General features: G+C 45.4%; 1 protein-coding gene across 7 annotated transcripts in view; it reads left to right on the top strand.

The window, feature by feature from the left end:
• Positions 1 to 3,661: 3,661 nt before the first annotated feature.
• The window catches only part of SCAPER (S-phase cyclin A associated protein in the ER), a 219,358-nt gene continuing 206,784 nt past the window's right edge, over positions 3,662 to 16,235 (top strand). For 3 of the 7 annotated variants that reach the window (XM_076075118.1, XM_076075117.1, XM_076075115.1), the window contains exon 1: positions 3,662 to 3,894. In XM_076075118.1, coding sequence (XP_075931233.1) covers positions 3,847 to 3,894 — 48 coding nt within the window. In that variant the 5' untranslated portion in view covers positions 3,662 to 3,846. Of the gene's footprint in view, positions 3,895 to 7,645; positions 9,908 to 13,335; positions 14,758 to 16,235 lie in introns of those variants that run through there. The other 4 variants (XM_076075120.1, XM_076075119.1, XM_076075121.1 and 1 more) reach the window with 3 other exon arrangements.

The following is a 16,235-nucleotide window of genomic DNA, read 5'->3' as shown; positions in this document are numbered from 1 at the left end:
GCGTGTTGTACGATGTTGAACTTCTTTCGCACCGTCCGTAGCCAGCCGTACTCGTGCCATCCTCATAGCGCAGCGTACGCGTATGTGTGTTTGAACATTGCTGTGTGTGTGTGAGACTTTAAATGTGCTGTGTGTGCACGTCCATATGGGCAGCACATAGAGAGTCCCAAGCCTCTCTATTTGTAATTAAGAAGGGTCATTGCCTGAAACGTCACGTTATATATTTTTTTCTTTTTATAGACGAGTGTTGTTTTTGTTACGTGTGCACGTACTCTCCCCCGGCCCTCCGCTGTGCTCCTCAATCAGCTCAACTATCCGGCCACCAGACCTCTGGCCCTACCACCCTTCCACCGACCCTCATCCATGCCCAGCCATGATCACCCATCTCACGCGTGTGCCCCCCTCCCCATACCCCGCCGCCTCTCACCCACGTCGCACCCATCTTTCGCCCTCATTCACCGCCACACTCCACCGTGTTCCTCCTTCCCTACCCCCGCAACATCAGCGGATCCGTTCCCAGGCACCTGTGCCTCCATCCCATTCGCCACCTCCCTCACTGACAGCCGCTCATCTCAACCCCTTCCTCGTTTCACTTCTGCCCCCTGTGTGCCGCCGTCGGCTTGCGTTGGAAAAGTGCCCTGGAAAACGGCGCTCGATGACCCCTAAATAGAATATAAGTTGCCCTGTAAAGTTCTCTGTAACGTAGATTAATTAAAATATAAAATAGTTATTGTTCCCCAGTATTTCAATGGATGTGCCTGTTGTGCTGGTGATCGTGCGAACACTGAATCCTATACCGTAAGAAAATGTCTTTGGCTTTGCGTGTGCACGTATAAAATAAAATAAAAATATAAAAATATACGGCATTATTTTTTTTACTTCAAACTTTCGTGACTGCATGAATTAATATTCTTTGGTTCTTTCGGTAAAGTAAAAAGAACTAGACGTTTCGATCACAACACAAGCGATCGTCATCAGGAATAACTGAACGTTTCGATCACAACACAAGCGGTCGTCATCAGGAGGATGACGATATTTTTTAATTTACTTTATTTTTTTTCTATCTACGTGACTTTACCGAAAGAACCAACGAATATACGGCATATGTACGTGAGTGCGGTGATTGCTTAGACACGTGCCTGTGTCTTGCACGCGTGCCCTCCTGGATCGGTTGAAGAGCGAGGACACGCGTTGTTGGTATTGTCAGTCTCGTCTGTACCGCCGCGTGTGATTGTTCATCTCATTTGCACCGCATTCCAATGGTGTGTCGACGTGGCCCAGCGGGAGCGAGCGCGTTCGCCTGAGATTTACGGTTCGAATCCAGCGGCCGCCACGGTCAATTTGCAAGAGTCTAACATCGTGTGCCGGCGGCAGTTGTCTAAATTTGCTAATAAATTAAAGAAAATACTCATTTGGGTTTGGGCATCGAGGATATCCTGGATGAACAGGTAACGTGCCAATGTTGGCACGTGGTTGGAACCGTCGGACAAACGTTCCACGCTCACCGGGCTACGTCTCGCCGTCGTTCAGACCGTGAATCAAAAGCAGAACATTTGCAAGAATGTTGACACGATCAATACATTTTTACATTCGCCTCTCACGATTCCATTCGTGAATCTGAAGCCAATAATATAGCCTCTGCGCGATATAGGCGTACTCGATATCCCTCCGGCTCCCGAGATAACTCTCGTAATGCCGTGTCGTGATAATGATTCATCTATCAACCTGCATCGCTCCATCTTCAAGGTGACCTTCCTAACCGTGATCATATTCTCCGGGTTATGAGACGCACCTTTTTCCCTGTGCAATATAAAAAAAAATCGGGGAGTGCAGCTTATTATCCGGTACATGTGTCAGACCAAAAATGTGCATGTGTTTATGACACTGGGCTCCAGTCTGATGTGCGTCTTACTTTCCAGGGTGCGTCTTGTAATCCGGTAGATATGAGTAAAACCACATTTTGCCTAACTTTACGACACCAGGCTCAAGTTTTTTTTGGGACATGCGTCTTAACTTTCACAAGGGTGCGTCTTATACTCCGGTACGCATGAGTCTTAACTTTCACAAGGGTGCGACTTATACTCCGGTACGCATGAGTTTTAACTTTCCCAAGGGTGCGTCTTATACTCCGGTACGCATGAGTCTTAACTTTCCCAAAGGTGCGTCTTATACTCCGGTACGCATGAGTCTTAACTTTCCCAAAGGTGCGTCTTATACTCCGGTACGCATGAGTCTTAACTTTCCCAAGGGTGCGTCTTATACTCCGGTACGCATGCGTCTTAACTTTCCCAAAGGTGCGTCTTATACTCCGGTACGCATGAGTCTTAACTTTCCCAAAGGTGCGTCTTATACTCCGGTACGCATGAGTCTTAACTTTCCCAAAGATGCGTCTTATACTCCGGTACGCATGAGTCTTAACTTTCCCAAAGGTGCGTCTTATACTCCGGTACGCATGAGTCTTAACTTTCCCAAGGGTGCGTCTTATACTCCGGTACGCATGAGTCTTAACTTTCCCAAAGGTGCGTCTTATACTCCGGTACGCATGAGTCTTAACTTTCCCAAAGGTGCGTCTTATACTCCGGTACGCATGCGTCTTAACTTTCCCAAAGGTGCGTCTTATACTCCGGTACGCATGAGTCTTAACTTTCCCAAAGGTGCGTCTTATACTCCGGTACGCATGAATCTTAACTTTCCCAAAGGTGCGTCTTATACTCCGGTACGCATGAGTCTTAACTTTCCCAAGGGTGCGTCTTATACTCCGGTACACATGAGTCTTAACTTTCCCAAGGGTGCGTCTTATACTCCGGTACGCATGAGTTTTAACTTTCCCAAAGGTGCGTCTTATACTCCGGTACGCATGAGTCTTAACTTTCCCAAAGGTGCGTCTTATACTCCGGTACACATGAGTCTTAACTTTCCCAAGGGTGCGTCTTATACTCCGGTACGCATGAGTCTTAACTTTCCCAAAAGTGCGTCTTATACTCCGGTACGCATGAGTCTTAACTTTCCCAAAGGTGCGTCTTATACTCCGGTATGCATGAGTCTTAACTTTCCCAAAGGTGCGTCTTATACTCCGATACACATGAGTCTTAACTTTCCCAAAGGTGCGTCTTATACTCCGGTACGCATGAGTCTTAACTTTCCCAAAGGTGCGTCTTATACTCGTGTTTCCCCTCGCCCCCCTCCTCCCCGGGGGTAAACTTCCCCACAATGTACCCCGCCCTCGCGGGGGCTGGGGGGGCTGGGGGGCTGGGGAGGCTGGGGGGGGGCTGGAGAGACTGGGGGAGCTGGGGAGGCTTGGGGGAGGGGCTTGGGGGAGGCTGGGGGGGAGGCTGGGGGGAGGGGCTGCGGGGAGGCTGGGGGGGGGGCAGGGGGGGGGGCCGGGTGAGGGGTGGCCAAGAAGGCTCGCGCCTTCTTGGCCACTCAGCCGTCGCCACGTCACGGGGTGGGTGGGAGGGGTGACACGCCGCGTGCCCAATGGCGACGCTCGTTACGGCGAACATTGACCGGGCATTGTTTGAGCGATCCGCGCGGTTCTCGTTGCCGTGGTCGCGGGGAGAGCGACAGAGAGAGAGAGAGGGCGGCTGTGGTGGTGGTGGTGTTGGGGAGGGAGCTGTGGCTAGGGAGAGTTGTTGTGGCTAGGGAGAGTTGCTGTGGAGAGGAGGAGGGGGAGAGAGGGGGGGTGGCGATTGTCTCTCGTCGTCAACTAACAGTGACAATGGCGAGGCGGACGGGCGCGTGAGAATCCCAGGCCGGTGGAAAATTTAGATTTGGTGGAGCGAGCGGGGTCGGGCGGCGGCGCCCGAGTGTTGTTGTTGTTGCCACTCTTTGAGTTGAGGTTTAACAATGATTAGTCGGGAAATGCGTTTGGACGGAAGGAGACGTCGCTTGCTTGTGAGTTGCTCTCTTAATTTACCCTTCCATTAATAAAACGCGGAGTCGTTCATTTCCGGAGTATTAAACAAACACACACAACACACACACGCGCGCGTTACATGTACACCCCACCTCTCCTTCCGCGGTTCTCGTCAAGTTCAATCCACTGCTGGATGAAGGCCTCCTCACCTCACCCCCACTCCCCTACTCCCCACGTCTTCCGCAGTAGCGAAGTTAGGGACCACGCTGGGTTCAGAGCGGTGGTGAATGCTGTTGGGCACAGCAGCACAGTGCTGTAGAGTGCCGTGAGTCGTGGTTACCGACAACTCGGTGGCTAAGTTCGGTGACTAACAGCGGGTGTTATGGGCACTGGGCTGTGTGCGGCAGTCAGTAACTGTTGTGCTGTACAGCAGTGGATACGTAGGGGGTGCACCACGCTGAGGTTGAAAGCTTGTTGCGGGCACAGCAAGTGCCATTGCTGGCACGTGTTGAACCCCGCACTGACCAGCGTGGTGAAGTATGGTCAGAAACCTTTTTTACCACCACCCTATAAAACCCACATGGCGTGGATAAAGCCGTCCCCCCCCCCCCCCCTTCATCCAGCAGTGCGTTGGCAAAAATCGCCGAACCTGGCGAGCCGAGTTGGATTCCCGTTCGCGAATGTTCACCGGCGAATATTCGAGCCGATCCCGAGCCTCTCCCCTAGGTCAACTCTGACATGAAACGAGCGCTTGGTGTGGTGGTGTGGAAGGCGTTAAGAGCTGGAGAGAGACGAATTCGCCGTGGGGTTTGAAACGAGCGCTTGGTGTGGTGGTGTGGAAAGCGTTAAGAGCTGGGCAGAGACGAATTCGCCGTGGGGTTTGAAACGAGCGCTTGGTGTGGTGGTGGTGGTGTGGAAACATTAAGAGCTGGGGAGAGACGAATTCGCCGTGATTGGTAACGACTAAATAATAATGGAGATGTTATGAAGTTGGTGGCATACAGATTATGAATAATTTTTCATTTGTGTCGACCAAATTGATCATGAATGTGAATGGCGTTGCAAGCACAGCCGATCGCCAAGTTGATTGTGGTGGGTTACTCACGCCTCTTCCGAGACGTCTGGCTGGTGTGGAAGAGTAGGCCAAATACACTCTCGTAGCCACTCACGAGAGCTTCCCTTTAGTGAAGGCTCAACAGCGGCGACGCTGTTGGGAGTGCGTGAAATATCTGTCTGATAATCGTGGAACTGCGCCCATATCCCGCTGGAAAGTGCAAGACAGGTTGAGAAGTACTGCAGAAAGGGTAAAAAAAACAGCACCAGCCAAGGTTATTATATCAATATCCAGGAATTCTGAAAGGTTAAGACAATTTATTCGTAAAAAATGTATATTGCGTTGAGCTTTGGGGTGCAATGTTGAGTGATTGCAAGAAACCACGCACGCGTTATCGAGAGAAGGAACTCATCCAGCAGTGGAGTGACAAATGGGCTCTTTGTATAATCATGAGTGGTGTCTCTTAGTCACCATGGTCTCAATGGTGTCACCTTGTTCAATAAAGGACGCGAATTCATGATTGGCGTGGAGCGGTGACAGCGGTTCACGCACTGTGATGTGATATCGTACCTGTAAACCCATACGGTTTACCCGTATTCTTGTAGAGGGAAATTCAGCTTTCAGGTCCATACGGGCAAAACATTTTTATTTTTGTTTGTGCTTCTCCCTTGTGATGGAACTTTGTCGGATGAACGTTGAGATGTATAAGGGCACGGGGTGACCAATAAGGTCTGATTTGGTCTGTAATAAGCTAGGCACTGAAGGATTTGTTAACAGGTATGTGATATTAATCCGGTCATCAGGGTTCGTTATCCAGCCATGGTTAACAATTAGTGGCGATTGTTTTTTTAACGGGAACCAGCCCCCCCCCCCCCCCACTGACTTAACCAGCGCTGTTCGGCGTAGTGAAATATGGTCAAACAAACGCCGTGACCAACACGGCATGGGACGCCTGTGAAAAATATCTAATCGGATTCCTCCAGTATAAATAAATAATCTGCTTCTGATCTAGCAGTGGATTGATAAAGGTTTCGATTTAAAGCTTTCGTGACTGCAATGATTCATCTTCTTTGGTTCTTTCGGTAAAGTCACGTAGAATGAGAATAAAATAATAAATTAATAAAATAAAATAACACAATATTATTATTCATATAACAATATTATTATTATTCATATAACAATATTATTATTGTGTTATTTTATTTTATTAATTTATTATTTTATTCTCATTCTACGTGACTTTACCGAAAGAACCAAAGAAGTTGATAAAGGTTGTTGTCAATTGTGGTAAATCTACCCATGGGTTTTCTTCTTGAAAACCAACATCGCAGTTCATTTGGATTCAAGACCTTTGTAAACACGTGGCTGCACTGCCCCCTGCTGGCTAGTAGGGCGCAGTGCAGCTCTGGCTTGTGGTTAAGAGTCTAGATATCCGATTATTAAGTAATCGATTACGCTGTCGATAATCGGTGCCATTGACTAATCGGATAACATGAAAATAGTTGGGTAATAGTGTGCCGTAGATCTCCGGTTCCATGTGTGCGACATCTGTGAAAAAGAGCTTTATAGGTCATCGGATTCCCCCAGAAAATTTAATAGTCTGATTCGCGGTGCTTTGTGACGTTTACAGATTTGTAACTCTGGGCGTGGCTTGTCGGGGGTTTCCTGCCTTCGGTAGGCAGGATGTGGGGGCAGCTGTAATTTTTTAAAAGAGGCTAGAATAATTGACGAAAAAAGTACTGGAGGTGATTCCAACTTTCAGTCTATTGTCAGTCGACTGATCCCTGCCATGCTCTGTGATACAATTCACTGTAGGTTAGAAAGCATCCTGAGCCTCGCGTGTCATTTCAAATGGTTGAGATTGTATTGTTTAAATTTATAATACATCTTAAAGGTATTTGGGCCTAAAAGCAGGTTTGTGTGTGCAGTATTATAACGACGGTAAATGTATAATGTTATGAATTAAAGTTTGTTTGTTGTTGTTGAGGGCTAGATGACATACACCCAATAATCATCGGCCATGATCCATCCATTTCTAAAGGAAGACCCTCCCCACAGTCATTGCAATTTCTCACGGCAACGGGACGCGTATAAACCATCTCACCTCTCTATCTCTATTATATTCTTAGTTTTTTCGGTAAAGTCACGTTGAAGAGAAACAACAAAATAATAAAATATATATAAAACAAATAAAAATTCTCACGACGTTTCGACCATAACTCAAACGGTCATCTTCAGGTGTGTTGGTTTGCATAAATTTATTTTTAAACGGCGCATTTATTTATTTATAAAAAAACGTTAGCGTCACGCGCAGCGATTTGGCAGTTTGCCCAGGACTAGTCCATCTATATTTTGAAAAGAGGAGGGGGGAGACGAAATTTTTTATAATGTATGCTGTCTGAAAGCCACTGTAAGCGTGAACAATCAATTAAGAACTGAAATGGTTTATCAAATCTTTCCAATGATTGCTAAGATAGAATCCATCTTCTCGGTTGAAATTGTCTCTGTGCTTGTATATGTGGATAGCCTCATGAACGAATCTCTCATGGAAGCCAGATGGCTTACAAAGAACCTCTGTCTTGGAAAAGTCAATGGCATGTGAGCCTACTGAATTAGAACAATGATCTGCTACGGCCGAGGTGTTGGTCCTACCGTGTTTAAGGTCTGCTTTGTGTTCACGAATGCGGTCCGAGACATGGCGTTTGGTTTCTCCAATGTAACTACTACCACAGAGGCAACTTAGTTTGTAGACACCAGGGTATTGTATGTCCGGAATCACATCTTTTACAGACGGAACCAGATCACGGATTTTATGTAATGTGTTGAAACGGACCTGGATCTTGTGTTTATAAATAAATAAATGCGCCGTTTAAAAATAAATTTATGCAAACCAACACACCTGAAGATGACCGTTTGAGTTATGGTCGAAACGTCGTGAGAATTTTTATTGTTTTATATATATTATATTATTTTGTTGTTTCTCTTCAACGTGACTTTACCGAAAAAACTAAGAATATGAATTACTGCAGTCACGAAAGCTTTAGATCAAAATTTCTCTCTATCTCTGTTGGACGTCCTCGCAGGGAATGTTTCCCCTGCCTTGCCCGTTCACCGTTAATCTCGACCAACGCTCCTCCATCATCAACTTCTGGCAATGTGTCCCTGCCCCAAGACCAGCATAGTAGTGACTGTTAACTCCGAAGCTGGAGATGACTTTGCCAAGTGAGAGGAGATAACGTTAATTACCGTTTAGTTTACCATGGCAATCTGGAATTTCCACCACGGGTTGGAGATGACTTTGCCAAGTGGGAGGAGATAACGTTAATCACCGTGTAGTTTACCATGGCAATTTGAAATTTCCACCACGGGCAGGAGATGACTTTGCCAGGTGGGAGGAGATAACGTTAATTACCGTGTGGTTTACCATGGCAATTTGGATTTTCCACCACAGACAGGAGATGACTTTGCCAAGTAGAAGGAGATAATGTTAATCACCGTGTAGTTTACCATGGCAATTTGGAATTTCCACCACGAGCAGGAGATTACTTTTCCAAGTGGGAGGAGATAACGTTAATTACCGTGTAGTTTACCATGGCAATTTGGATTTTCCACCACCGGCAGGAGATGACTTTGCCAAGTGGGAGGAGGTAACGTTAATTACCGTGTGGTTTACCATGGCAATTTGGAATTTCCACCACGGACAGGAGATCACTTTGCCAAGTGAGAGGAGATAACGTTAATTACCGTGTGGTTTACCATGGCAATTTAGAATATCCACCACGGGTTGGAGATGACTTTGCCAAGTGGGAGGAGATAACGTTAATCACCGTGTTGTTTACCATGGCAATTTGGAATTTCCACCACGGGTTGGAGATGACTTTGCCAAGTGGGAGGAGATAATGTTAATTACTGTGTGGTTTACCATTACAATTTAGAATTTCCACCACGGGTTGGAGATGACTTTGCCAAGTGGGAGGAGGTAACGTTAATCACCGTGTAGTTTACCATGGCAATTTGGAATTTCCACCACGGACAGGAGATGACTTTGCCAAGTGGGAGGAGTTAACGTTAATTACCGTGTGATTTACCATGTCAATTTAGAATTTCCACCACCGGCAGGAGATCACTTTGCCAAGTGGGAGGAGGTAACGTTAATCACCGTGTGGTTTACCATGGCAATTTGGAATTTCCACCACGGGCAGGAGATGACTTTGCCAGGTGGGAGGAGATAACGTTAATTACCGTGTGGTTTACCATGGCAATTTGGAATTTCGACCACAAGCTCACGGGTTTTTAATGCACGGATAATGGCAAAGCATTTATTGGGATGTGGCCGTAGTGTAAATTGTAGAGATCAGCACACTGAAACTTGCAATGCAAGGGTCATCGGTTCGATCCGATCTCCCGGCACGGCACTTGACGTTTCTTAGATCCCCTCCCGTTTCTGTCCACCCAGCAGTGTACATGGGTACACCAGTCGATTGGCAGGTCTCGTGCGGAGTGGGGTAAAGTGTGGGTACCCACACCTCTTTCCGAGATTTCTGGCCATCGTGGAAGAGTAGGCCAAATTCCCTTGACAGCGGCCCTCTCGAGCTTCCTCTATTGGGTTGATCCTTCTGCCAGCAGTGGCATGAGCAGGGAATTGCAGGGCTGCACCTTTACATATTGGAAAACATTCTAGAATGTTCTTTGAATGTTGAAAAAAATTATCATTGACATATATATTTTTAAAGTGCAATTTGATAGCGGGGTAAGGTGATATGTTAATTTGTAGGTAAAGCGGGGATTGTAATTTTACTGTCACAGACAGTGGAGGGGCTATCGTTCACTCACGGAATATTCACCACCACCAATAATATCGCGGCAGGCAACGTTGCAATCATTCTAAAACGTAGGATAACAATGGCAGCCGTGCCGGGAACATTTCGGGAGAGCCGCGAGTGAGAGAAAAACTGAGAAAAACAAGAAGAGACGCAATGACTTCCGCCAAAGTGATGGTAAGCCGATCCCCGCGGAGACACGGGCCGAAGCCTACGGCCTCGCCTGAAACGGCGGCCGGGAGAGGCAACGGGTTTTCCGGCCAGGACAGGAACGGGGAGACGGTGTCTCTCGAGGCCTTGCGACGAGCGAATTAAAGAGAGAGAAAAATATTTGGGAGATAATGATGACAGTGGTCACATAAACAAATATGTTGAAACGTTTAGCCCTGAAACGTGTGTGATTTAAATGTGTTTTTTTCTGTTATCTATGCGGCGTTTTATAGTTTACGGTGGCATTGTGTGTAGGTTGCGTAGCCGTATCGGTGGTTATGGGATTAAAATCTCATCCGCGGATTCGGTGAATAATCTTAACATCTAAATACGAATACATTTGTGTTTAAATCGTAAAGGTGTGCGCGTTGCCTTCATCTGGGTACATTATTGCACGTCCAATCATCCGGTAAAAAAACGCATTAGAATTAAGGCTAGCATCCAAATGTGTAGCAGCAGCAGCACCTTGCTAAACAACTATTGGGACTGGAAGAGGATTTCCATAGTATGTATTATTGATATAAATTATTTATGTTATTTATTCGTAGTTGTCGTTTATGGAGCCAACGCAATTAGAACAACACGGCATCGAGATGGTGTATGTCTGTTCACGTTACAGATGGTGGTTTTGTGGTCACAGTGGTTGAGTGATTAATAATATTTATCTTTTGAGTGAATCTAACTTGATAATTGCGTGATATAACTGTGCTTTAACACACTGTATACATCGACATTGATGGTTAAACGTGAATGGAACGCGTTCGAGAGGGTGACGGTCCAGTGAGAGATGGAGCGACGAAATAAGTTCGTGCGTTGAGGTGCTAGGCGGATTATTATTAACATCACAGGATTGTGAGAGGTGGTGGCATCTTAGTGGGGGGGAGGCCTTCATCCAGCTGTGGATTGGCCATGGTCGACGACTGTAAAACCATGGACTTAGCCTAACAGCCCAAATCCAGTAGGGCCCTCCAAAAAAATATAGTTCATCAGCCTATCAAGTGAAAATCCAAGCCGAACGCGGGTTTATCGAACGCGTGTTTCGGCTATACGCGGTTTGACTTCACGTGCCCTTTGAAGTTGCTAGCACTGGGTCGGCTAGTACTGGCAAAAGGAGGTCTAATGATGCAGATGCTTACCCCGAGCCCTCATTACTCTGATAGTGGCATTGTCTTTGAGCTGTACGCCTTTTGGCGTCCTCTGGTCTAGCGCCGTTTGAGACGAGGCTCAAAAGAAAGCCGTCCGCAGGATTGTGAGAGGTGGTGGCATCTTAGTGGGGGGGGAGGCCTTCATCCAGAAGTGGATTGACGAAGGTCTGACGATTGTCAAACCATGGACTTAGCCTAATAACCCAAATGCAGTAGGGCCCTCCAAAAAATATAGATCATCAGCCAGGCCTTTTTCCGTGTCAAACTGAGTTACCAATCAAGTGAAAACCCAGCCGAACGCGGGTTTATTGAACGCGCGTTTCGGCTATACGCGGTTTGACTTCATGTGCCCTGTGACGTTGCTAGCACGGGGTCGGCTAGTACTGGCAAAAGGAGGTCTAATGATGCAGATGCTTACCCCGAGCCCTCATTACTCTGATAGTGGCATTGTCTTTCAGCTGCACGCCTTTTGGCGTCCTCTGGTCTAGCACCGTTTGAGACGAGGCTCAAAAGAAAGCCGTCTCTGGTGTGGACCAATCAGTTTCAAGGACAGTGCATCATATTATCAGTGTGTTTTTTATTTGCATTTTGACCACAAGTAATCTTGTTAATGCAGACATGATGCCTTGTAAAAAGGTTTCAGTTTTGTTGCCAGAAAAAAATGGGAAAACCCCTATTATTATATTTTGGTACTGGCAAAGGAGGTCTAATGATGATGATACTGTACTCTTGTTAGACAGGCGAGAGCAATGTTCGAGAGCAATGTATTTACTACGTTTGAGTCTTTGCGATAATGTGACACAACATCACGCCGACACACAATTGCAAAAATTCAAACATTGCCGCACGCGTCTCTCTCTCTAATCGTTGAGGACGTCTGTGATGCAGACGCTTGGACGAAAAAATAACCATAGGTTTGAATCTTGATATGAAGCTTTCGTGACTGCAGAAATCCATTCTCTAGGTTTTACCCTTTTTGCATTAACCATCCACAGTATTTGTGGTTAACGTGCTAACAAACATGCTCTGATCATTGATGCATTGCCTTTGAAATGGGTTGGCCTACATCATAAATGTGTTTAGTCCAACCGTTTTAGGTCACATACAATGCATATATAAGGCATATATATGCAATATATTATATCCAAGCATATATTATCAGAACATGTTTGTTTGCATGTTCACCACAAGTACGTGTGGTTTATGCAGACTTGATTCCTTGCAAAAGGCATCTTATTCGCTGTTTGAACATATTAACGTCTGTTTTATTGCCAGTGAGGGTAAAATTTGTTCTTATTTTTCACGCTTTGATACTGGCAACAAAGGTCTCATGAATGAGCAACACGCTCACGGGAACAACAGCAACAACGCAAATGCTTTACACCTCCGATATTCAAGGTTTGCCTACGTAGAAGTTCAACATACATGCATTGGCCGCTTGTATCTTCTATTCGTTCGGGACGTCCGTCATGCAGACGCCTAGATGATGGTGTATCATTAGGGTTCTAGTGACAGTGTTAAAGTGTCGAGGTGCGGGTTAGACGTGACATTAAAAGTGTACACACATAAGAAATGCAGAGCCACTCGGCATTCTTTATTACAATAACAAGGGCTGTAATCATGTGGAATAAAAAAACGCCACTTTTTTCAAATATTATTGCTGTGGTTTTCACACCTGATGATGATTGCTTGTGTTGCAGTCGAAACGCCGTGAGAATTTTATTGTTTTATATTTTTATTATTTTATTATTCCCTTCTACGTGACTTTACCGAAAGAACCAAGAATATGAATCCCTGCAGTCACGAAAGCTTTAAATCAAAATCATGTAGAATTCGTTCAACGAAGAGGGAAGGGGTGATTATGTCGGACGCAACCCAATTTTTTTTCCAGCGTAACCCCTGCGTTAAACGAGGTTTTCCTAATATCTTGCTATTGTTATTTATGGTTTCAAATTTGCCTAGCACTTGGAAGAGGTTGGCTTTTATTTTTAAAAGATGACCTAAAACGGTGGGATTAGACACATTTATGCAATGTAAAATATAGTACTAGTTAAATTTCGATTTAAAGCTTTCGTGACTGCAGGGATTCATATTCTTGGTTCTTTCGGTAAAGTCACGTAGAAGGGAAATAATAAAATAATAAAAATGAAACATAATATAATAAAATTCTCACGACGTTTCGGCCACAACGCAAGCAGCCATTAGGAGCGCTGTCTTTCCGACAGCTCTGTTCACCTGAGGACGGCTGCTTGCGTTGTGGCCGAAACGTCGTGAGAATTTTATTATATTATGTTTTATTTTTATTATCGTATTAGTACTAGTTAATTCGTTTATTGTTCAAATCCGGCAGGCAGCCCTGGTTAATGCTGAGTGTGAATTAACCACAGTATACACACTGTCCGCTTCACACAGAACGTTAAAGACCCCGTGGCTTTAGTTTTTAAGAAGAGTAGACCATTGTCTGCAAGATTTGCCAATTTTTTTGAATGAATGACTTGTGGATTAATTAATTTTTAAACACACAGAAACCTATCAGCAATTCTTTAATTCATGTTCAGGGCGTCATTCACGTTCACATAAATAATACATCCAGTGACACTGTTCAGTAACACGTTTACCTACATGCTAAGTTGGCGGGTATCATGTGTGTCCACAGCTGATAAATCACATTGGTAATAACTGTAAACAGTCATCTGGAGCAGCCCCGGTAAAATAAAAACGTGGATGATGCAAAACATACATAGCTCGGGCTGTTAAATTGCAGTTCATATAGGTAGGCTAAGAATTTACCTTGTTTTTTTACTTTGCAATACAGTATTGTAATTAATAAATACATACAGTATATAGTTTATACAGTACGGTACTTAAATTGCTCTGTTTTGCTAAATTATCACCATTCTATAAGACTCCTGGGTAGGCTAGGCCATCTTCGACTTACGAAATTTTTGACTTACGATGGGGTCGTCGTAACGCACCTCCATGTGTAAGTAGAGGACTACCTGTACGTGTTTGCATGACGGCAATTAATCCATGAGCACAGATGAGATGACCGACAGTTGACTGTTCCACTTAACATACAACTGAGCACGCATACATTTTCATCTTAGATGAATCTCTGCCACCTCCCAACGACGGATCTGCTGATGTGTGTGCTTTGGCCACGGGGTTTGTGAGCTTGCCAGACAACGCCGCGTGCCTTGAATCCTTAAGCGTACGCTTAGACGCACTTAAATAATATCAGAGGGACCACGCAGAGTCGGGGCAGCGATGCAGCGTCGTCCTGACCGCATTTTGTAATGGAGACGCTTGCGCCGTTCATAGTCGCACTCGCTCGCTGTCCATCGGTGTTCCGCTGCGCCAGTGCGTACTCCTCATCCTCCGCCTTCCCCCAAGGTTGCGCTTCGTTATTTAGAACGTCTTTAATCGCAGCTGACGTGAGTCTTTGGAAATCCACGTTGGGCCCAGCGTTAAATTGCCTGCTTGTCATTCATTCTAAGTGTCGCTCAGTGGGACTTCTCTTCACAAGCGGCTTCGTAATTGACGCTTAAAGTGAGGGGCGATGTTCGCCGAATGTTGCCCGTCTGGACTTGAAAGGGCTCAGCGGTATTGCGGGTTTCGGCCATGTCAGAAGATGCGGAAGAGGACCGTCCCCAGAGGCTTTACTTTTTCTCTGTAGGTATTTCCAGGGGCAAAGTTTTCTTGGCTTGCTTCGCTCGAAGAGTGCGATCAGAGTTAATATGCTATGCTTGCGTCGTCGCTAACAGTGATGCCACGGTTGTGTCTTGAACCGATCGATGCGTAGTATCTTGCAGCCCTGCAAAAAAAACTGCAGCCCTGCAATTGCTTCCGTCGCTGGTGACGGAAGGTCCTCCACTAGAGAGAGCTCTAGAGAGTCCCTCTCGAGGGTATTTGGCCTGCTCTGCCATGCTGGTCAGAAGGCTTGGAAGAGTGTGGATGTATTCCACCACACTCTTAACGCACCACCACACGCAACTTGCCGATAGACTAGCTGTGGTGTGCCCATTTCTACTTGAGGGTGGACATAGGTGGAGGGGAATGAAGAAACATAGTATATGGGGCTTTCAAATATTACAGTAATTTAAATTTCACAGCAAAAGTGTTTTGAAGCAAAATTTGGAGTGTGTGTGTTACTGTATAATTTGGTCGATGTGTGTCACCAGATTTACGTAACTATAGACACACTTGGGCACATCTTCGGTGCGTTTTGCTTTCCAGAGCATCTTGTAATCCAGAGAATACTGTGATTGTTTTGGTTACATAAGTGAGATTTGTGAACTTGGTTAAATGTTCTGTGTGACTGTGTGTCGGGGATGTCCTCGGGTTGCCATGGCTTTCCGTCTTTTGCCTTGTCATTGGTACAATGTGAGGCAAAACTGTCTGCGGAAGAATTCCCAAAGGGCCTTTGGCAGGCTGCCCGTCGGCGTGTATCAGCACACTGGCAAAATCTTACCAAAGGATTTTTTTTGCCAAATGTTTTCTTTGCTTGGTAATGTGAAAGTTGTTCAATTCAGCACAAACCATTTATTTATAAGGCCCCTGACCCCAACACCGAGGGATTATCAAAATAAAAATTACGTGATTTATTTATGAATTCAGGAAAAAAAAACATTACTGAGCCTCAGGACTGATTATCTGGAGTGAACTTTATTCGGGTGTTTTGTCGCCCGCGACTGCATCATTGGTCAGTCACCCCCTTATCACTCTTCTAGTTATACTACCATGGTTATTGTTACCGTAAACGTCACTCATTGATGTGTAAGAATCACTGTGTTGAACCACCAGACTGCAGGTCAAAACGCTTTCCTGTTTGTTTCTTTCCGCACACGGCATACCCTTCCATGGTCTCTTTTTCCTACGTTCTTATAACCTTGCTCAATTGCGTTACACTCTTGGCAGTACGATATCAAGATTATTAAAAAAAGGCTTTACCCTTTCTGGCATACACATGTGTTTTAGATGTTCAAACACCAAATAGACACCTATTGCAAGACATCAAGTCTGCATTAACCACGCATTTTTAGGTATGTTAACAATAATAGTACATCGTTTGTGGTTCAAATGTTTGCAATGAACCGTGAAGGGGTGCATACTTGGAATCACACTAAGACGCATTGATTAAAGAATGAGCA

The sequence above is a fragment of the Petromyzon marinus genome, chromosome 52 (assembly GCF_048934315.1).
Source record: "Petromyzon marinus isolate PM22_M1 ecotype Great Lakes invasive population chromosome 52, UKy_Petmar_22M1.pri1.0, whole genome shotgun sequence".
NCBI lineage: Eukaryota > Metazoa > Chordata > Hyperoartia > Petromyzontiformes > Petromyzontidae > Petromyzon > Petromyzon marinus.
The sequence above is the reverse complement of the archived record's forward strand: the minus strand, read 5'-3'. Positions and strand labels throughout refer to the sequence as shown.